This window comes from Apteryx mantelli, chromosome 9 (assembly GCF_036417845.1).
Source record: "Apteryx mantelli isolate bAptMan1 chromosome 9, bAptMan1.hap1, whole genome shotgun sequence".
NCBI classification, from domain to species: Eukaryota; Metazoa; Chordata; class Aves; order Apterygiformes; family Apterygidae; genus Apteryx; species Apteryx mantelli.
The window spans coordinates 12,854,544-12,878,131 of NC_089986.1; the positions used below are offsets into that span (position 1 = coordinate 12,854,544).

Here is a 23,588-nt window from a genome sequence, read left to right on the forward strand (position 1 = left end):
TCCTCCCTGGAAATTAACTGCTCGGATTAGCAATGTTATCTGAAAGATGTGCGTAAACAGACCTTTTGAGGAACTTCTTGATGTTATTTGATAGCTCAATTATGACAAAACACATTTAAAACCAAATCTATCAGAACCATTACTTACATTTCCAAATGCATTTGAAGCACATTGTTATATAAACTTTAAGGGCACGTTCTGTTCATTTGTAATTCTTTCTATTAGCCAAGTAAATTCAAGCATGTTGATCCTGGTCTTATGAACTGATTTGTTTTACCTCCCAAACATTTCAACACTTGAAATGAGAACTTGAGAACTTGAAAACAGCAAAGCTTGTGACTCTAATGCAGAAAACATTTTCATAACGTTACTAAAAGAAGATGAATAAAATGAACGCATAGCCCTGAACAGATGAGCTACTGCTGTTATTGTACTGTTTGTTCTTTCTTGCGCATTAAAAACCATCATACTTTTATGATATCAATCTGATGATGTTGGGTCTCTGAACTCAGCAGCTGGGAATGTTTTCCTCTCCTTTCTAAGCACTGAAAATGTCAGCATCTTTAAAGCTTCGTTTCACACCTGGAGGATTTCCTGCCATAGGAGGGATGACCTTACTTCTTCCTGCCTGCTATTATATAACACCACCACTTTTGTCATACCCACTCTCCTAAGTACTTATTTAAAAAGAACCTCAGAAATGACTTCCCCTGACTCAACGTCTACCTGCCAGCCTTGTCGAACCTGAACTTTTCCCAAGCGTTCTCCCATCTAGCTTAGACACCTCTTGTAAACCTATTAATTTAGCCTATTAATTAAAGTTGGCATTTACTGAGCTGAGAAGAGCCTACTTTACTTCAGCCATTCCTTTGTTTTCCCTAGGCAATGCACAACGCGAGTGCCATAGCACCACCATACCCAAGTCGAAATACCTGAGTAACAGTTACAGGGAAGATTCTTTTCACCTACAATACTTCTGCAGCCCTGTAAACAGCCTACTGAAATACAGCCCCCCATTTCCGGCTTCTATTTCCATTATTTCATTAAGTTAGAAAAGTTAGTTGTCAAATATATGATCCGTTCTTCATATACATATCACATTTTTACTTAGCAGCAGTAGTAGCAACATTAAATCGTGTTTTAATGCTTGCAAGGACTAACATTTTGTAACCGAGAATCTCCAATCTGCTGGTTTCTAACAGACTGCAAGATTTCTGCAGTTACAGAAAATGAGGCAGAGGTTAGTGGTTTGGTCCAAGTGTCAGCTTGGCAGCGCTACGCCTGCAACGCAGAGGTGCTTACCACCAAAGGCGACTTAACAAACCTGACAATATACCGTATAACACACTAAAACTGAAAGATCACATTTATGAGAGTCTTCTACATTTCCTGACTTGCTCTATTAAAAACCAGGTTTGTAGCATGCTCTTAACCAAAGCTGCCTCACATTGTCCTTTATAAATCCCATTTCAAATTGTCACCAAATCTTTGCCAAATCTCAGCGGTATGGACCAAAGTTTCGCATATACTACTCGCTCTGGCTATACTTGTGTTTTGGCACACTCAGTACAAACAATAAAGCTTTTGCCAGAGTTTAAAAACAAACAAAACCCCACCTTACTCTGAAGAACTCTCACTTGCTAAATTTGCTACAAACAAAGGATGCATGAGTACTATGGTCAAAGAATTTACCTTTTCCCTCAACACCTAGGTTAACAACAACAACAACAACAAAAAACTAGCCAGGTTTCATTCGGCTTGTTTTAAGTCAGGAGCATCTTAGGAACAGTTGCAAAAGGGAGGCTGTCAGAATTTGGCTTCCAGATTGCTTGAACTACGCTAGCTTATTAAGTTGCCCCTTCAGCTCTTCTCCATTAAAACACATCACATAAAACCAAGAAATGGATTAAGTATAACTATCACTGAGCTTAGTCTCTGCAATACTCACTATTCACTATAAAACTAATAAAATCTATGTACAAAAGTCTGAGCTTTCTTTTTATATTGAAAATAAATAAATAACCTCAGCCATACCTGGGATCAAAGACTAAAATAGAGAAGACTCTAAACACCAACTCCCGTTCTTGCTCCCTTTCTTCTTCCAAGTTATTTTAATGCATACTTGCTGTGGTTTAGCTTTCTGTTTTACACATGAATTAAAACCTTATGGGTGTCACAGTGAAAAGCACTGACTAAACACAAACACATCCATTTTAGTCCTGCACCCTTTATGTCAGATGCTGTACATGCTTGTTTGACAAGAGCATTCCCAACTAAAGCAAGATTTTCACACAGCAGTAGACCACGAGTACTGCAAGAAGAGCATAAACATTCCAGTCAGAATGACAACTTGGAAAAAATGCCACTTCCTCTGAGAAATAATAGTATTTTCCTTTTGCAAGGAAGACTACTGCTTTTTATTAAAAATAAAAAAAAAGAATGGAAACTATAGATCATCATTATATGGCTGTTCCTATGCGATTGCTGGCAAATAGGCAAAGGTGACAAGCTCTAGCCCTTACAAAGAATTCAGAATTCCCAATATTCCCTGGCCTTCAGCCTCTTACAGGCCCTGGAACAGGAAAATCAGTAGCCTTAATGAATCACTGTTCTGTCAAGCTTTTTTTTTTTTTTTTTTTTAAAACATAGACTGTGGTTTCACAGTCAGCTGATCTAAGCCAGTGCTACTACTGAAGGGAATGATCCCTCACTGACCATGTGTTATCATCCCCTCTCTTACATCCCTGATCGTACAGCCACACAGCCAGTTGGATTTCATTGCTGAGAACAAATCCTGCAAAAACCAAAGCCACAAACAGTCTTCAGCCCTTCTGAGACATGATCTGATTTATGGTGCCGCTGTGTAATCTCTAACACCAACACCCGGGAGAGGATGAGCACGTGCAGCTACAGGAGTATGGAAGAAAGGGACCACGACTTTGGGCAGTAGCTAAGATTTGGACCGGCTGGCTTATGATAACCATGAAACTGCACTTTTCGGTTCCTTAACATACACATTGCTAAATAAAACAGAGATCTCTCATCAAAGCAGCAAATTACACAGTGGTGATCAGGGATTTATTCCCAAACTTTTGCTCATTATGGATACGTATTTGTGGACCCAGTACGATGTTTTAAGGATCACATATGGTGCAGCAGAACAAACACTTCAGGAATGAGATGCAACTACTTTTTCAGATGAGTAGGGAGCAGAACTCAATGGCTTTAAAAGGAAGCCATGATCAAGGAAGACAGATGACCCCATAGCTAGGCTTTATGGCTGCTCAGTAAACAACAGCACCGAGTATGGATAGACTACACGCTGTAACTGAATGCGCTGACACAGCAGAGATGATTTCAGTGAAGACCAACTGTTCATCCATGTTCGAAAATAAGGATTAATTTTAACCCTTTACTATGAAGTTTGGGGTTAAAGAAGTTTTTATATATACCCCGCTTCCAACATGTGGTAGACCCTGCCCCCGCAGAATCTTCTCTCTTCCAGCAATTTCATTCCTTTTCCTCAATAAACTTGGGCATGTGGCCAACAGCATAACTATGCTTCTTTTTCAAACAGTAAAACACCAAGCCAAGCTAACTAAAGTAAGTGAAAGTAGGAGAAGCAAAGTTGCAAGAGATCTAACAGAGAAATGAACCAGGGTCTCCAGCTCACTAAGTCCAGTTAAATTGGCAAAGAAGTTCAGTTCCCCACTTGCAGGTTGCACTGCAGGTCCCACTGTTTTTTTGTGGGAAACATGTGCATACAGTATTTATCTCCAGGAGAAGTCCTCTGGACTACACCTACAAAGCTGATAAGGCAGCACACCCCCCTTCATTAATTAGTCTGTTTTAAAGGGGATTACTTTGGGTTGACTTAAACCTATTCCTATCTGACTCTGATTAAACTGAAAAAAAAAGCCAAACAAGTCAAATCATAGCATAAGACCTGTATGCCTAGTCTTTTAGGCTAGTTTAGCCAAAATGGTTTAAAGTGATGTCTTCAAGCCTTGGAGATATACTCTCTGGGATCGAGTTACTCTGGTGTAAAATCGTCACCTCAATTAGATATCCCTTACTGCCACTTTACTGGAAGCCACTGATTCTACAGCACTTGTGTGAGCATTTCCCAATTCACTGGGCAAGCAAAACAGTCAAGTTAGCTCATACTAATATTTTTTTAAATTGTTTAAACTACTCTGACAAATTCTGCCTAAAGCTAACTTGGGAGGACTTACATGAACTGCATCTCTAGCAGATTCGTGAGGGCAGTGGACTTCCTTTGTCAGCACAATCTCCTTAAACTAGCTCATAACTGCATGTAGAAAAGTTTTTGCCTTTACAAAAAAAAAAAAGTTTAGAAGAAGATGCAGAACAGAAGATTTTTAAAAGAAAGTTTTTAATCAGGATTTTCAAAGCAGACATTACTTGGAAACCAATCAGACTGAAGTCCTCATACTTTAACATTTTATTTTCTTTTAGCATTAACAACCACCTTGGTTAAAACAAAGGAGACTAAGCTCATTTTGTAAACGTTTTGCTGCAACACCATCACTTAGAATCAATATGCATTTCAGATTTGCTGATTCAGCCCCTCAATCCCAGCATACACAACACAAAATTTAGCTCTCTTGATGTATTTCTTCCTTGTCTGTTTTTTCCTTTAACTTAGATCTGCTTTACCAGTTCACATGTTCAGTATCCTGGAAGAATTATAATGCTTCAGAATGAATACCAATAAATGGATACACTCCTAGCATACCCCTCTCCATTTTTTTCTTCACATAGGCCTGAGCTGCTCTTCTCCCACACTGCTCATGAAAGAGATAGCTTCCTTCTGCAGCCTCTGTTCCCCAATCAGGAGATTATTTCTTATTTCCTTTTACATCTCCTCCCTTTCCCATGAGCACTTCAAGACAATTGACCACTCAAGACTGGAATATAACTTCTTGCTTTCACAAGGTAGAACTAACCTGCCTGTTACTCCATAACTGACGACGAGTTCTTCTTAACCCAGCTAAATTCAGTGGTCTAGTTTACAGTGCAGAGCAGAGGGGAGACAAACTGCTGCACAGAAATAGGAACGAATGGCAAAGGGCCAGAACTTCTTCAGCCTGCTGAGACAGTGTCTCATGAAACTATACTCACGCTCCATTAAACTTCATTTGAAGATACTCACTTGCAGGCTCCAGTTGGAAGGCAGAACCTTAAAGTCAAGTCATTTAATAATGTATATTTTATCTTATTTGTAATCAAAAAACTTGCTATTATCACACCACTGATGGACCAAAGACTGCAACCTTACGGATGCCAACTTTCTTCCTCCACATATGCTTTCACATAGTGTCCTTACACAATGGTAAGCTATATTCAAAAATATACTTGAATACAGGACATCATAATGCAAACCTGCCACCTCCAGAATGGAGGGCTACACTTGTGCTCTAACAACAGAAAGACATCTGCTTGCTAAAAAAGGAGAGAAGACTATGTGCTCTGTGTGGCAACTTCTCATTTCCTTACTTCTACAAGCTTAAAGAAATGCATTTCTCTCATGGTCCAGAGACCTGCCAGCAAGCTCTGAGAGGGCTCCAAGGTCTCCATGCACCTCATTATCTCCTTCAGTTCCATTTATCTCACTTTTCCATTTTTTAAACAAAAAACCTTCAGCAGCACGTACATAAGGTACTGCATACACACGAGTTTATGTAATATAGAAAAGATTCTTGCCAAGAACCTATACTACACATACAACTTCTCATCACAGACAGGACAGGACAGGAGAATAAACATCAGTTCCTCTATTTCATGACTTATTAGTCCCTAGACACTATGCTAAATACTCTAGTCTGTAGTACAAAACCCATAGTCAACTCCCAATTATTCAGAAAAGGAGAGAGAAGGGAGGGTCAGATAATATGGACAACGCAAAAGCACAGGTTAATATAAAACATAATGCAGACAATGTACAATGACAAGTAATAACACTACTGACAGAGGAGCCTCAAGACCTCCTAGGTAGCACTGACGCAGGCTAGAAAACCTGCCTAAGACAGCACAGTGCCTTTTGAACGCAGGTAAGCTGTCCAACCTGGCTCTCGCAACCAGCTTAGACACTCCAAGTACACCTATTGCACTGTTAAACCACCCCGAATAATCTGTTCATAGCCATGGTGAGTTCCAAATGAGAAGACTAGGGGCGAGGAAGAGCATATGTTACTGTTGCTCTGCTTAACGCTCTGCTCCCTGGCATTCATCTGTTTCAGTGAAATACGTTATCTTCAGCAATTCCAACTGCTCCGCAACTAAACCTTAACTTGGGGAAGGAGACCTAGCATGAAGTAAAGGCAGGAATAAGGCAGGCAGGCCGGAAATGTGAAAAGCTACCAGCAAAGACTTCGTATTTCCCATCATTCATATATTCATTTTACTAAATGCTAGCAATGACTTCGATTCATCTTAATATTGTACATAAACTTCTCCCTCTACAAGTGTTTTAACATGTAAATATTTCAGTTAATCTAAATAGCAATAACAGCCTCAATTTACCTAATATATTGTTTTTGCACATTCCCCCCTATATATTGCACTGACTAATTCAAAATATATTACTTTACTCCTTTTTCTCAGACAGTTTACATAGAACAATACGTTAAAGTCAGCAATAGATGGACAGACCACAAAGAAAAAAGTTTTGGCTAACACCACATTTCAGTCTTACTCGGACAGACAGAAACAAACCAGCTCAAACCAGAACTGAAAACTCAAAGGTCCTAAAAGCAAAGTCAGTAATGTCGTATAAAAAGGCCAATTTCTTTCATAGAAAAGCAAGGATTTCTATAAAATTTTAAGCCAGTTATTAATGCATTTCTGAGAAGCTCTTAATAGAGTGCCTCTGTATTTATGGCACTGGGATGCTGCTTCATCAGGCTACACAGCGAGGTCACCAAGTATGTCTCGTCCCGTTGCAGACACCAATCTGTCTTCAGCAGGATGGTATTTTATTGAGGAGAAAAGTCAATAAAGCCCTAACAGTCAAAAGTCCTATGTTCTTTTAATGACCCTTGGGGCCATCTCTCATGCTGACATCATCCCTAACAAAAAAAGTCTGTTGCACTTTACACAGGCAGTGTTGCAATTTCCAATAGGACAATTATTGCCAGAATTTGAGAAAAAGAGCTGGAATCTTGCCAAGGTATCTGTATGGTGCTAGCCATTTCAGTGTCGAGAAATAAAACAACAGTAAAGAATCTGTATGGAAAATATCCTGTAGCAAACAGAGAGAATAGCCAAATGAGGAGATAAACGACAGCAATTGCCAAAACATATGTTCATAATATAAAATAAATTTTGAATCTGGAAACCATAAAAGTCACCTTCAGTCAAAACCACACAATGCAGACACTAGCAGGGATCAAGGACTACAGAACTGACAGCCACAATTTCATGTGTCTTCACTATTTTAAAAGCTAAGCTTGCTAAAAAAAACAAAAAAACAAACAACCCCCCCCCCACAGTAACGAGGCCATCAAAATGAAGGTTACCCTCTCAAACAATATTTTGAATAGATTTATATAAAGCTTTTCCATGAAAAAGAATCAACGTTAAGAATCTCTGACAGCAAACAAGCAAAACCCAAATTGATCCTACTACAACTGAAAATAGACTTTTTCAAAAGAAAAACAAAACAAAAAGACAAAACCCTGCTTGGGAAAATGCTTAAGGTAAGGCTTAACAGAAAACATTTCTCCTATGAGGCAGTGATTCAAATTAATCTCAAACTACAACTGTTGCTTTGAAAGTTGTTGGGTGCTCCATGAGAAAGGAGTGGCTCTGTCACTTGAGCTCCTCCTGAGAAATATCACAGACAGTTTTGTGCATGTGTGAGTGAGAGACAATTCTACCCGAACTGGCTCGGTACAAACTTCATGAAATGGAGGAACAAGGAGAATGAAAGCTTTTTCTCTTGCTACAAGACTCCTTGAAAAACATTAGGACATGGGAACGAAGGGAACAAATTCCACTTCCAGAGAAGTCTATCATTCCACCTCATAATCACCATTTTAACTGCTGTTATTATTATTTTTTTAATAACTCTACTTAAGCACAAAACCACATAAAACAACGTTCACTTGCAAACACTCAAAAAATCCAAACCAAAACTCAAACCGAAAAGCTCAAAAGGAAAAAGTTGCAGAACAACTGCTTCATGCACGCCAAGACATGGACATCAGCATAATGACACTCTGACCGAATAAAAACATGGTATTGCTCCTCAGTGACATAACACCCTGCCTGCTGTCCACAGCCTAAGAAATACTTGACTGTGTTCCAGCAGAGCATGGTTTCATTTTACAAGAGCGCTTCACAAAGTTAGGAGTGAGGGGAAGTGTGAAGTAAATGAACTCGTCTTCCATACCTCCAGGAGAGCGTGACTTTGGGTCCAAAAGGAATTACCTAACTGTAAACACTTTAGCTTAAAAATTTTTTTAAAAAAGAAAACAGCATATAAGTTTTGAAAACAGAGCTAGACCTATTGCCAAATTATAAGACCCACAGCATGCAAACCTCTAGATCCGTTCATTTGTTACTTTTTCTTATTAAAAAATTATGAGAATTGTTAAAAACATACATTTAATCAGCTCCATCCATTTTGCTTCCTAAAAACCTCATTAAGATTAAAAAACTTGGATAAAAAGAGGCACAACGGTTTTCAGCTTTGGAGAAACAGCAGGTGAACTAGTTTCAGTATCCAGAATACTGCAAAAAAACCCAAACAATTCCAACCCAAACCAAAGAAAAAAGTCCCACTGCAACAACCATCCCCTGGAGTTCAAGTCAATAGACTTAATGGAAATACTTCAACTTTCAGCTTTCAAAGGTCTGCACAGAGGAGTGGGGAGATGCAAGAGAAGGGCTTTGACGCACAGCAAAGAGTTTTGAAGCGTAAGTTTGATTTGCATTGAAAAGCAAAGCAGCAGCCGAGGAAGCACATGCAGCAAAATGGAAAGGTAATACTGAAAATAACTTGCTCAACTATGCAAAGTTTTGAAGACAATACGTTATAAAAACAGCATAATGTTAAAATATTAATTTAGCTTCAATATAAATATTGAAGAGATCAGCTACAAGAGAGCAGTCAGGGTAGGAAAATGTGAGGCAAGCAGGATATTTGAAGTTTATTAAAAAGTGATGATAAAGCATTAACAATAAGGATGGTACTGAAGTAGGATACTTCTGTCACCTTTAAAGTAATACCAACCTCTGGTTACTACAAGTACAAGATGACAAAGAAAAATCTATCCTGAGATCACTAGAAGGACAGAAATGCTCCTATACTTCTAACAGAAACAGAATAACATTCTTCAAGGTACTGTAAAGCAAGTACGAGGAACTTGTGAAAAGTGCCACCACAAAATACATTCAAAAATAAAATCAATTTAATTTATAGTGTATTTCACCTGATATTATTCAAAAATCTTTACAAACAAGGATTTCTCCATCTCCATTAAACTGTAACTACAGCCAAAGAGGAAACAGCTGTTTTAATAGCAAACAGAAATATTATGTGAAGGAAATGCATGCAGAGCACTGCATCTCATTGATAGCAAGAGTGGTAGAGATCAGAAGACAGGATACCATAAACTGAATAAAAATTTGGTCAATGAGAACTTGCCACCGGCGTTTGGCAACCCATGAAAAAGTCAGAGACAAAAAAACAGCAGAAGTAGTCTTCTCCCACTTACCACAGCCAAATGCAAACGAACATAAAGCAAACTAACAGCTAGAGTGAAAGGAAAGTTACATTTACAATTTAGTACGCATGCATGCACACTTCCAATAAACTCTTGTTCATTAATCTTCTCAGCACTGAAGCTAATATCTGCCAGAGGTAGGCTGACTTAGTTTTACAAATCAAGATCTTCAGAACACAAGTTACTTTCACTTATCAAAAAGGGTGTCCCCGGCTTTACAACCACCGATATGCCCAGATTCTCCTATCCAGCTGTTAAGCCCTGCATAACGTGCAATTTTATGAGATTACATAATGTAGTAATATAGTTTCAAATCAACTAGCATGGAAATAAAATACAAAGGCATACAAAATATTCTTTCAAATAATCTAGTATATCTGCAATATAAAACTTGAAATGAAAAGAAACTCAAGCACCCAAAATAAGATTATGATTTTTTTTTCTCCTCCTCATGGGGTACAAACTGTGTTCTCTAGATTTACAACCCCATGACTCAGCCTGCAAAGTAAAACAACGCACCAAACAGCTTATTCTGTAAATGCCTCAGACACCAGCGCATGTCACAGTGCAAACGGTTAGGAAGCAGGATGTACCATGCAAATTAGGAAAAGGAAAATGTGAAGAGACAGGAAACGCAGTGGTAGAAGGATTTCTTTAAGGTCCAAAATGGAGAAAGGAAAACAAATAGCCAAAATTAAGAACTGCCATTTATTTTATGTACGAACTATGTGTTTTCTTCTACTATGATTAAAAAAAGTAGACACAAGTGTTCAGTAGACTGAAATAAAAACTGGCAAGATAAAGGAGCTACATGAACAGTTTCAACTGAGAAATATGAAAGTATAAACTGCCCCTCAGCCTGGGCAGCGCTAGCTTCTCCAAACAGCTTCGGCGCCTCCGGCGGGGCTGCACCTCAGTGCCACGCAGAGCAGAGGGGAATCCGCGCGATTCCAGGCAGTTCTGGTTGTTTGCTTGCTTAAACCCCAAGGTCCTGAACAACTGTCAGGTATCAGAGCCATGTTTCACTACTACTACTATTAAGAAAGCTCTGGAAACACATGTTGTAGTCGTTCACAGAAGAGGAAACCCCCTCCCCCAAAACAGGGGACAATTCCGCACTGAGTTCATCTCAGAACCTGCTCACACAACTTGCATACTTGCAGAAGAGTTGTTCTAAGAGAGGTTTTAAGAAATAGGAAGACGAATTGCAAAATGCCTTAGATTTTATTTAAACGTGAAAAGCTATTTAAACTGACTAGTTTCAAATTGACATAATGTTACTGAAATGGAAATTCCATAGATTTATTTCTTAACCACTTTTTGGAGTAGCACTATAAGGACTGCGAATATAAATTCCACTGTGGTAGTGGGGACACAAAAAATGTAACAGATTAACAGATGTACTTCTCATTTTAGCAAATACTCATAGAAGCAAAGATGGCAGATGTTTAAAAGATTACATCTGTATTAGCTATATAATTCACACCCAAATAACGTGCACTAGAAGCACGAGAAAAAGTTTAGCACTTATATTTATAGCTCTTCAAACCGCTATATACCCATTAACTAGCAAATAGCAGTAAATGCAACACCCTTACCTATTCCCTAAAAGCAATTTGAATGTTATGAGGCAGAAAAAAAATAGTATTAATTTCATAAAGAATAAAGATTTCTGGCAAGAAAAGCCATTTCTAAAGATTTATTTTATTAGCTCTTTAATACTTCAGTCTAGGTGAAATTCCACAAACTGGAAGAGATTCTTGCATGAAGTAAGGACAACGCTCTTGTGAAAAAAGAGAGAAGAGCGATCAGGCTTTGTAACCTGTAATATAGTACAGCCAAAGTATTTTTGATTTCTGAAAGGCTGAATTTTTAGAAAACATAGTATGTAGAAGTGCTTTGCAGTTGCAAAAGTATACTGGAAAAATTAAACGTAAGGTACAGATCTAGGCTAAAAGTAGTTTGTAGCTTTGTAACAGACTCTTTATTCATATTTATCACATCATATTTATTTAAACGATCATAATCTTCTACACATTTGAACTTGCAGTGAACGTAATGACATGGAAAAAGCAGAGAAAGTTAAATATTTTAAAAATACGGCATATCACAATCAATATATTCAATATTCTCCAAATAATTAGGACACAGGTGTGCATTTGTAACCCCCTACATTCTTGGTATCTTAAAGTATAGCCCTGGGAAAAAGTTAATTCTTGAACATATAACAGGCCAAGTCTGACAGAACCTATGGCCTTCTCTGCATATTAGAGTACCTTTTTTTTTTAAACAAACATACTGATATTCTCAAAAGGATATTTCTGGTATTACAAATAAATCATCAGATAAATAGGAGGACAGCCTCACTCTTGCTGTACAAGAAGAGAGGATAAATTCCTCATCCGATACCATTCGCTTTTGGTTTCATCATTCACCATGTTTTTTAGGCAAGAGAAAGGAGGATGTAACACCTCAGTAACACTTCAGACAGTTGCCATGCATTCAGACAACAAGAAAATAAACTGAAATCTTCTACCTCTTATTTCAAATTACAAGTTAATGTTTTTTTTCCTCAGGGAAAGGGGTAAAAATTGTGAGCAAGTATCTTAAAAACAGAAAAATCGTAGAAAAATATTTCACAACTGCATAAGTGTACCAAAACCAGATGCAAAACAGATGTGAAGTTGATCACTGAGAAATCGGCAGTTAAATATTGTCTCATGATAAATGACACAATGGCACCCTTTAAACTGAAAATACAACTCAGAAAGCTGATTTTAATAAAATATGTATTTTCAAGGAGAAGAGAAACTTCAAGAGAGACTCAGCAGGACCAGTGAGTATGAGAGGAAAAAAAAAAAAGAATTTTCCATGAAAATGTTCTTCAGCATACTCAGAATAAAGAGCTAATATTTAATTACCAGTGAAGGATATTAAAGGTCCCAGGCTTTTCTTCTTATACTGTGACTTCTAACCGTAGTTATAACAATTTTCGGACACACAAGCACCACTGAATGATGGAACTTGATTTGCACAGCAGCAGAACAGTCTCATGCGATATATAAGACTTGAGTATTTTCCAACACATTTACTACTCAAACTATTAATCTGCTGGTTTAGCATAGATGGGTTCCAAAGACAGATTTTTACTCTGCTAAGCACAAATTCATCTGCCCATTGGCAAGCCAGCAGAATAGAAGGGAGTAGCAAATACTTTACGGCCCATGACCACATTCAGTTACGACCTTCTACAAAAACATTTATTCCATAGCTGAGCATACAGTCAGTGCACTGACAAGCACCTAATTGTACTGCTATTATTGGGTTCAATGACTTTCTTACTTCTAGGGAAGAGAGGGTATAGCACCAACTGAAAGTCTAGTAAAAGTCTTGGGCTATGACTGAACTTAGAGGTAACATATATGGCCATAAACAATAGTAATAACAAATTAAGCAAGTTTAAATTACTACTTGTCTCATCAGCACCCTAAAGTTAATGCTCTCCTCAGATTTAAAAGGAATTTTCTACCAAATATCAAGATGCAGATTATTCCACTTTTTAATGTGCTAACTTTGATGAGGGGAACGCAGCTGGCAATAAGAGAGGCATTTGAGACAAAGGACAAGATTAATGGGGAAAGAAATGAAGGCTGAGAGATGAAAACAGAGCTGGAACAGACAAGAAAAAATGAAATGGGGACAAAAGAGAGGCAGAACTGAGATGAAGACATATTGTTGGGGACAAGACATTTGACATGAACATGCATAAGAAGCCCAACCTGCTAGATTATAAACCCCTTCCACACCTAGTATAGAAATCAAGACACTCAAATCTCATCATTGCTCTGCTCTCAGCAAATATCCGTACAACTCGGAGGCAAAGCACACGTCTCTTCCCCTGCTACAGAGTCCACAGAGAGAATGATAACCCACTGCTGTCCATCTTACTGGCTCAAGTAATAGAGACATGATGGATGTAAAGGTTTGAACTGCACTGATGAACCACATGGATGTCAGCAAGGCTCCACATGACTAAATTTCTAGGGTAAAAGACTAACCTGAAAAAAAGGTATCAATAATTTGTACAGAGAAAACAAAAAATTATACAAGACTGGCAAACCGAGCTTACAGATAGGATAGTCTGTAAACAAGGATGTCCGCATAACTTAATTTCTCACTTCCTGTGCATATCTACCATCCACAAGTCTTTAATTAACAACCACATACAACTTTTTTTTTCTTTTTACTCTTCAAGATTTTTCTGTTCACATAGCATTCATCATACAAGATGAGCTTATTCTGTGTATCATGACTGATCACATTAGTTGTCTAATGTAAGACTACTGTTGCAAAATTAGAGATGCATCAAGGAATGAAGTAGCTGCAGAAAAAGGGATGGCTGACGTGAAAGCTGGTGAATGTTGTTTTGGAGAAATCGATTGCATCCTGCCAGTGCCATGTACTTCCTTCATGATGCTAAGCAAATCTTCAGAAGCACTTTTTCAAAGGTAATCATTAATGACCTATTTCCCTTTTTTCTTGATGTTTGGGCTTGATTTCCAGTACTCTTGAGGAGTCACCAATGCAGCTGAAGTTAGTAAGAACTGTACTTTGAAAAAATATAGTAATATGTAATGGTTGGGTTGCCTAAAAATTCAGACACTAAGTATTTTGAATTTGGTACCCCAAATCAGTAATTGCTTTCAATCTTTGTATTACTGCATGTTTTGTGTCTATAAAATGCAGTGATATCACCTTGCTTCACTTGACAAATTACATGAAAAATAGTGTCTGAAGATTATTCAGCTGTAAGGTGCACTACCCAAAAAAACAATTATATATTCTGTATTCAGTGCTCACTTTCAACAATATGCAGAATAAAGACACTGAAATTCACACGGTTCCTTGAACAATGAGGCAAAAAAATTGAACAGATGCTCATTAATTCTATCACCCTCTACAGAGAGAAGTTATCATTAAAAACTATGTGCAAAGGAGTCAATATCTGGGCAGCATAGCAAATGGGTCTTTTTAGGCATATCCTCATTTTTGAGTGCTTGAACTACATCTAGAGAAGACGATGACCGTAAATACTGTAATTCACAAAGCAATAACAGCCCAATTGAGAAAGAACAAAGACTCTCCTCACTCTAAAGAGACTTACCTCTGTCAGTAAAAGCAATGGTTTGTAGTATGGAATCTTAAGTGAGGTTGAAGTAGAGGGCTATTGGAGCAGTTTAGGGAACTTCTAAGTGAAAAATAGGCCTTCTTCCTGAATATAGCCAAAAATACCAACTTATACACAACTATCCTATAAAGACCAGACTGTAGTACCCTTTCATGTCTTCTTTAGATATCTATAATTCAGAGAACTAAAGCAGTATTTTAACTCCTTTAATACTCACACTGGCAAAGTCTACAGGCATTTTTAATGTGAATGGGTTCCCCCCCCACAATTATGGGGGTATGAACAGCAGCAGATAAAGAAGAAAGCACATTGCATAGCCCATTACTTTAGCTAAATACTCAACTGCAATTCATTAAAGCGGTTTGGCTAACATTGGAAACCATGAGATCCAAGCCTCATTATTTATTAAAGAGAGAAGAACCCTTGAATTGAGTTATAGCCTTTTCATTAGCTACCATGTAATGTTATTTTTAACACATGCTATATAATTTGCAATGTTTGTTGTAACTAATTTTTAATTGCTGGTTTCTTTTACTGAAGAAACTAATTATGTCAACTAAAGCTAAACCTAAACCATCAGTTTAAAATTACTTGCATAAAATAATATATTTTGCCAAATGGAAGTATGAGATCCAAATGTGCCAGCAGTAAAGTGTCACTGAATGCAATTTAACTCAACGAGGCATGCTCTGAAAGAAAAAAAATTCCTAGACCCGCAGACTCAGAGGCTAGCATGTTGTTTTACAAACAATAATTAGCAAATTTAAAACAGATCACTGATAAAGCGTTACAAAACAGAGTTAAAGTGTGATTTCACAATCAATTCGAGTCAACTTAATCTTGCATTTCTGCCAAAATGGGCCCTCATTCTCTTTGTCACTCCAGACAGTCTTTCCAACCTTTCTGTTTGCTGGCACTCACACATACGTGAAAGTGTAGTGAGCTGTCCAAGGAGTTGATCCAACTGAAAACTAGTTGCTGGCTTAGTTTTCAGCCAGATAAGTACAAAATAGCTTACTGGAAGGCAACATGATTGCTGGTGTTGACTACGCAGCAGGAGATGAAGACAGAACTTCCCCTTTTGGCATCAGCATAGAACTTGGATCACATTAGGTTGTGGATTTATGATTGACTTCGGGGAGTACTTAACTAATACAAATTTGCTACCTCCAAGCATAGGTAGCACCACAGGAGAAAAGGGCTGGAAAACACGATGAGAGAAACAAAGCCATTCAGTTTTTTCCTAAGCTCCAATCTGTCCCTTGTATGACCACAGGATGCAATATATTCACTTACCAGCCCTTTTCCTCTTGTCTTTTTACGTAATTACACAGTTATCACCACAAATATAACTGAAAGTGTGTACACAGACAAGTCACTATTAAAAAAAAAATCTAATCATGATGGTATCAAATCACTGGGGGCAGGAAAGTCAAAGACTGCTAGGGAAGTAACTAGAAACACGTGCAATTGTGAACACCACTTAGAAGAGTTTACTAGCAGTAAAAGAGTTGATTGTGGGATTGTTTTTGTTTTTTTAAGATCAACTCACTAAATAAAGGTATTCCAAATTTCATGCATCAATTTTATTCCAACATGGCTTAGGAAATACAAATACAAACTTGGACCCCACTTTCCTAGTTGTTATATAAACATTAAGCAAAAAACTACCTGTGCACCAAGAAGCTTGGAGCATTACTACAAGCCTCAGCTTTCCATCAAAAAACAGTATGCCACATTCAACAAAAATGAACTATAAACTACCACAGTCAACTTCTCTTCACATTTTGCTTAAGGTAACACAAGAAGCAAGATGACTGACCTCAAATTACCAATTTACTAAAGCACCACTCTCAGATAATTCCTTTAGCCTAGACTAAGAATTACCAGCATTTATGCATACAGCGCAAATGTGACCCAGGCTTTCCAATAACAGGAGCATAACAAGTTAAAAAAAAAAACAAAAACAAGGAACTAACAGTCATGTATTATTAGAGGACTGAAAAAATTAGGAGGTAAGACCAAAAAATGCAATCAAACAGGATGAGCTAGATTACTGTCTAAAACTGAAGAGCCATTCTTTGCTAAACTACCAAGTTTTGGGGAAGAGTGCCATCATCCTTTCTTCTCTCCCTACAGCTACTAGAACCTCTGGATAACGTATTTCTGCTTGGATTTTGATAGGGGCGGAGGGAACTATACACTTCGGAGCACAGGAATCTGAACCCTCATGAAATGTTAGATTTTGATTTTAATAAAGAAACTTCAGAGATAAAAGACTGATGCTGTAATCTCTTCTGACTTAAATACCAGCTACTTGAACTAAGAATCATCCCTTTTCCCTCCAAGTTCTCTTAAAGATCATAATGAAATAACATTCAAGATACAGTAACCCAAAGAGCTTTATTCAAACAATTATTTAATTTTAGGATGGTTTGGACTCTGTTGTTGTAGCTTTTAAGAATAAATGTTTGGGAAATACCAGCATTGCTATATAAGCCATACTGTACTTCTAAAGTTGTTTTATGTTTCATTAAGTAATATCAACTATATTTCTGGCAGAAAGTGAAAATACTGATGAGATCTCTTACTGCAAAAGAGTCAAATAGTCACTGTAAACCTTCTAAATGCATACAAGCAGTTAATGTATGGAAAACGTATTGACACTATGGTTAGATTTTGTTTCTATGGAGAGCTGCTAAGAAGAAAAACATCAGGACACATTACTGGCAAAGTCATTCAAAAGGTAGTAGCTGACAATTTTTCTTCTTTAAGAGCCTTGCTATCCTTTTTCATTATTAATATATTCCAGAAACATGATATAGTACTCAGCATATAATTATCCTGCTGGTCGATTTCCATACAACAGTCCTTTTTTTTTATTGCATAAACCCACATATTCCCATCTTCTCCTTTAAAAGTGGACACAGTGAGTGGTTTAGGTAATTATGATTGTCTTGGAGGGTTTGACAAATAACTTTCCTGTTCAATGTATGCTTTAGGCCACTGGGAAAGTTATCAAATGATGACCTCACAGTCTACATTAACACTGGCAAAATGCAACTATGTTTCTTTTCTTATTTAGTTCAGATGGTTTATAGCCCTTCCTTTTCCTATTCCCTAGTTGAGAACATGAGTGGAATGAACAAATTGGTTGTAATTTAATCCAGATAAAATGGGGATAGATAATGCTGCTAAATGAAAGAGCGTGAAAGAAAAAGAGAAGCACATTCTTGTTTTGTTAATGAAGAAGTTTGCTCATTCTTCATCATCATAAGCTGTGTAAGTTTGAGTCACTTCCTAAAATTCAAATTAACATGTAAGGGAGGAGCATAAAGAACAGCTTCTTCCCCCTCTTCTCTCTCTTTTAGTATCTAAATTACCATTATACTGCATTTCTTGTGAATAAACCATCCTACATGTACAAGAATGTCAGAAGAACTATTGCATCACACTGTAGGGAGCTAACCTATTAACGACCCATTCCAAAGCCTGCAAGCAAATACTACCCTCAATTCAATTTTAAATTGTTTGGTTCCCCCCCCATCTTTATGTCTGTACATTGCTTCTTATTATGTGATCTTAATTCCAGTTTAAAAAAAAAAAAAAGAAGCAACTCACTATTACTTCAATGCCTGCTTAAGTTACCTCCTCAGTTCTGGAAACAACTGAGAACACTAGTCTTGGTTTAAAAAGCCTTCTGTGGGTCCTCAGCATCTGGAAGACAGCAGCTTCCAGAGGGCAGCTGAGGCTCTGACATTACTACAGGTTTCACTCTGCAGTGAGAGTTTTGCGATTGAGGCAAATGATTAATGACTAACTTAATTCTCCCACTGATGCTTAATAGAAATACATTAACTTTCAGAATAAAAATGCAGCAAACCCTATCTGTTTATCAAATATTTTTCCAAAGTCAAGTTACACCTGCCAGAAACTTGGTTCTGATGACTGTTCAGGGAGCAGTTAAGAATGATACCTGCGTATTTCGTCTCAAGTGCGACTGGACCAGAACACAAGGAATAACACTACTGCAGCCAATCGATGAGAATAAGCTGCCAGATGCAATTTCCATTTCATTAGAGGGCTACAGTCACCCTGAAAATCACATCTCTGTATAAAAGCACCCTATGGGCAATAAAACACACAGGACTAAAGTAACTGGGAGGGAGAAGAAAGAAAAGTATTTTCCACTTTGATTAAGAGTGCAGTAATGCTAGTAACCAAATACAAACAAATCAACACCTCCCACCTTGCTTGAACTATTACGATAATCAACTGCTAAAAGGTTTTCAGAGGAGTTCAAATGTGCTCTTCTATAATCTGGGTTTTAGATTTTCAAGCCTTTGAAGCAAATATATTGCTAAGCTATATTTTCAAAATAGCACAAAAAAGTTCAAGAATTCAAGTATAAGAAATGTATGCATTTTATTACTAGTATTTTTACATAACTGAATCAAAATCCAACAATTACTTGCAAGATTTTTTTTGAGCATACCCATCTATGACTATCTTTTCATTGTTTATTCTTTAGCATAAGAAAGTTTACTCTTAGTTTATTGCTTAGAGAGGTCTGCCAGAATGTCATTGAGGAAAAAATGTCAATGATGAAAAACCATTGTTATTGTTATCCTGCAGCACAACATACTATTTTTTTTTTAAAACGTTTACAGGATGTTAAGCATTACAGTAGAATATTGCTTAAAAAAACTTTTGTATTTTGCTCTGACACAGAAAACAAAGCAGTACTATGCATGCAATACTGTGCCATCATATCCAATACCACGTCCATTTGTGCACATTTTTGGACATGAGGGCATTAGCTGCCTGAACACAGTCTAGAGCCATCTGAAAGTAGGTATAGTAAGTGAAAGAAAATGAGACGATTAAATAAACTTATATAAAGTTGGGATTTGGTGCAGTAAATACTGTGGTTATTCCCACTAATTTGAAACTACTAGGGCATTTATCTAGCTTAAAGAGAATCGGGGAATGAGTTCACGCAAAAGCAGCTACAAGAGCTTGAGCACTAGGGTTAGTAGTACTGTAAACTCTGAACACCTGAAAGTTCCAAAGAAACAGGCTCTTTCCAAAGACATAACATTTGAAAAAGTACTTGCTGGTTGCTATCCACTTACAGGCATTCCCCTCCTCCCCCACTGCCAATTTCAGTATCCACACAGAGCACCCAGGTAAACTTGATCTAGTGTATATCTGATCTCTACGCTCTGCTCTTCCTACTGACCCACTCTAGTGGTTCATCTATGTTAACAAGAGCTTCCAGTCAAGGCCACTGATTCTGTTAAGGCTTAAGGCTATTCTAGAAGCTAGTTCTGTAGCTGTGTAGTTACATGAATAAGGCATGTGATTCACTCCCACCTCTTTAACATGGATGCAGTTACAGTGAAATGCAATTACTTTTATTACTACAAGAATGGGAATGAGCTATACCAACATAACACGATCCACACTAGAGAGGTATCTATACAGAAAGCAGTAAGATTTGGGTATTAATTATTACATCCTCAGTTTCATAGTTTGGAAAATCCCAGTGGTTTTGGTGAAGCTCCAGGTACACATGCCCCATCTGATGTGCTTCAAGTCTTTGCAGAACAGCAGGCTGGAAGGCACTTGGGAGTCTATAGGGTTGTTTTAAGTGTTATAACACCTAGTACACGCTTTCCATTATACCATATTATTTGTGGCTACTAACATGTAATAAAAGTTGGAAGTTTCACAAGAAGCAAATCGACATGGGGAAAGAAGTGAATTAAATCTGTAGCTGAACCCTCAACCGACACTCGGGGGTCAGGAACGCTTGCATGATTTCTTTCCACTGCCCAGCCTTATTCAAAACAAAAAGTCAGAGAGCAGGTTACACCAAAAAAGGCACGAGATGAAATTATTCACAGGAGACTTCAAAACCGAGAACTTAAGCAGAACTTTTCCCTTGCTCAATAATAAGCTCTATTTCTTTTAACTTAGGAACAGTCTTAGCTTTTTCCAAGGTTCATTGTGAAGAAAAATACACAAAGTGTATGGTATGCACTGCCGCTTATTGGCATTTAATGCTTCTTGAACAACTACAATGCAAATATTCATCACAATAGATGGGAACCTTTACGGAAACAAGAATTCCCACAAATTGTTCAAGGATACAGTAAGTGAATAGTATTATAAACAAAAAGCCCCAATTCTTCACAAATGAGTATGTTGCATTTACCCACAGATTAGTCCACTAAGTATTCATTGTGTAATTGCATTTGTAGAGAACCTTCTGAACAAGAAATATTTCACACTCAAACAAGGAGCATTTTCTATTTATAGATGTGTTCAAGCCAAACTAAGCAGATCTGCCCCCAGCAAGAATTTTTTTTTTGCAAAATTAGTACTCTTCTGACAGATTTTTGCTCAAATAGGATATTACATGACACAGTATGAAGTTAAACCATTTTAAAGGAGGCTCCATTTTGAAATATTTAATTGGCAGTATATCAACACACTAACAAACATGGTAACTTTTTAGAAGTGATGTTCAGAGTTTGTTTTTTTAAGCTAGTGTCTTCAAACAAAAGCATCACAACTCAACTGACAGAAAAGTTACAAGAAGCAATCAAAGCTAAAAGTGACATGTCAACACCTTCCACGACTATTTATATTTTGCTTATACAACTACACAACTAAAAAACATGCAAACAGAATTTGCTCTACATAATGCATTAAGAAAAGTAATTTCTACATCCCATGAAAACACTCATTTTACGAGTCTTACCTCTCTGTTCAATACAATAATACGTTAACGTAATCCATAAATGTTTGCATGTGTTTTTACTTATGGGCAAGCTGTTGACACACAAAGTATTCATTTTTAATCTACTCCCTATGAGAATACTTGGGAAGCAAATAGGAAAAAACAGCCCTGTTGCTTACTGCACCTTGTAAAGTATTCCTTGCAAATCATTACTATTTTTCTCCATTCTGAATTAAGGCAGAACAAAGAAAGAGGACATGCTTCTTTTCACAATACCTTTCAGATCTTGCGCATGGCTGTCAGAAATGACAATAATAGTAGCATAAGAGCACAAGAAAAAGTTTTCATTTTCTTTAGCTCATGTACACTTGACAGCTCTTTTTGTAAAGTTGGTTTCCCCTGCCAACAGCACAAGATAAAAGACAGGGAGGGTGTATATACATGTATGTACGCGTATGTTTATATACATACACACACATATATCAGCAAAAGAACATGCATGACTAAGACCACAACAGCGAGCAGCGGGTACTTAGAAAGGACTCTTAACTATTTTTAAAACTCAGTCTCGAACAAGGAAGCACCTCTCAACCGGAGGAAAAACAAACCGGCAGACTTCGCCGGCAGCCCCGCGAGGGGCAGAGGGAGGGGGCCACCCTGCACCGGCTCCCCATCCTGCCTCGCAGAAGACGAGAGGAAGGGCGGAGAGCGAAGGGAGGAGGGGAAGGCGTGAAGGAGAAGCAGCCCGGGAGGAGAAATATGCCAAGCATCGCCGCCGGGGCGAGGGGGGACAGGGATGGCCTCGCACAGCCGGGAGGAGGAGGAGGAGGAGGGGAATCCCCCCTACACACACGCGCGAAGAGGAAGGGTGGAGGGGACACAGCCCAAACGCTCCAAGCACGCCTTAGGAAGGGATTTTCTCGCAGGGGAAATCTCTCCTCCTCACGCATCCAGCATCAGTCGCCTCACCCGGGGGGGTCTGGCCGTTGGGGGGGAGGCAGGGAAGGGCAGCCAGACCCCCCCCTTCCCGCCCGTGAGGGGGAGCCGCCAGGCCCCGCCAGAGCGGCTGCCCCCGGCCCCGCGGCGCGGGGAGCGCAGGGCGCGGCGGGGGTGTGGCGGCCGCTTCCCCGGCCCCCTCGCGCCGCTTGCAGCCCTCGCGCCGCCGCCGGTTCCCCCCGCTCCGCGCCGCGCCGCCTCTCTCACCGGCCTGGGTGGTGTCGCTGAGGTCGTGGTTGGCGGCGCTGGCCCGCGGGTAGTCGCGGAGCTTCCTGCCGCTCAAGCTGAGGGTGCCGCTGGCCGCCGCTTCTTCCAAAGCTCGGTCCAAGGAGCGGCTCCACGAGCCCGGGCCCGACGGGCCCGGCGGAGGGGGACATGTCGCCGAGCTCCCCGCCGGCATCACGGCAGAGCCGCCCTCCGGCGCCGCTAGCACCGCGGCCGCCATTTCCCCCGCCGCAGCCCTCCGCCCCTCCGGCTTCGCGCGCTACTGCGCAGGCGCGGGAAAGCCCAGGGACTGGCACGCAGGGCGCATGCGCGCGCCCACACACTGACAGGGCGCACAGCGCGCATGCGCCGCACCGCCCCCCCCCCGCGGGAAAGGCGAGGGGGGCACCGGGCAGAAAACCTGGAACAGGCTCATTTTCCAGGCTGCTTTTCCCTCTCCTCCGAGCACCCAGGGTGCAAGCGTGCCCGCCTGCCCTTGTCAGTGGCCCAAGTGCCTGTATCTCACCTGAGGTCCAGCATAAATTCCGCTTTACCCCACCTGGGTGGGATGCCACCACATGAGCACTTCCACAGACTTAAGCTTTCTAGCACCGGGAGAGCGCTCGAGTCACCAATCCTTAAAAGATCCTACAGTTTGAAATGTCTGAATACGTTTGTCTTACTTCCAGGAAGCACAGAG

At 39.2% G+C, this 23,588-nt stretch overlaps 1 protein-coding gene across 4 annotated transcripts in view; it reads right to left on the reverse strand.

Annotated features, from left to right (window-relative positions):
- LRCH3 (leucine rich repeats and calponin homology domain containing 3) overlaps positions 1-23,137 on the reverse strand; it is a 71,150-nt gene extending 48,013 nt beyond the window's left edge. For all 4 annotated transcript variants that reach the window (XM_067301763.1, XM_067301762.1, XM_067301761.1 and 1 more), the window contains exon 1: positions 22,892-23,137. In XM_067301763.1, coding sequence (XP_067157864.1) covers positions 22,892-23,129 — 238 coding nt within the window. In that variant the 5' untranslated portion in view covers positions 23,130-23,137. The remainder of the gene's footprint in view (positions 1-22,891) is intronic.
- Between the last annotated feature and the right edge of the window lie 451 nt (positions 23,138-23,588).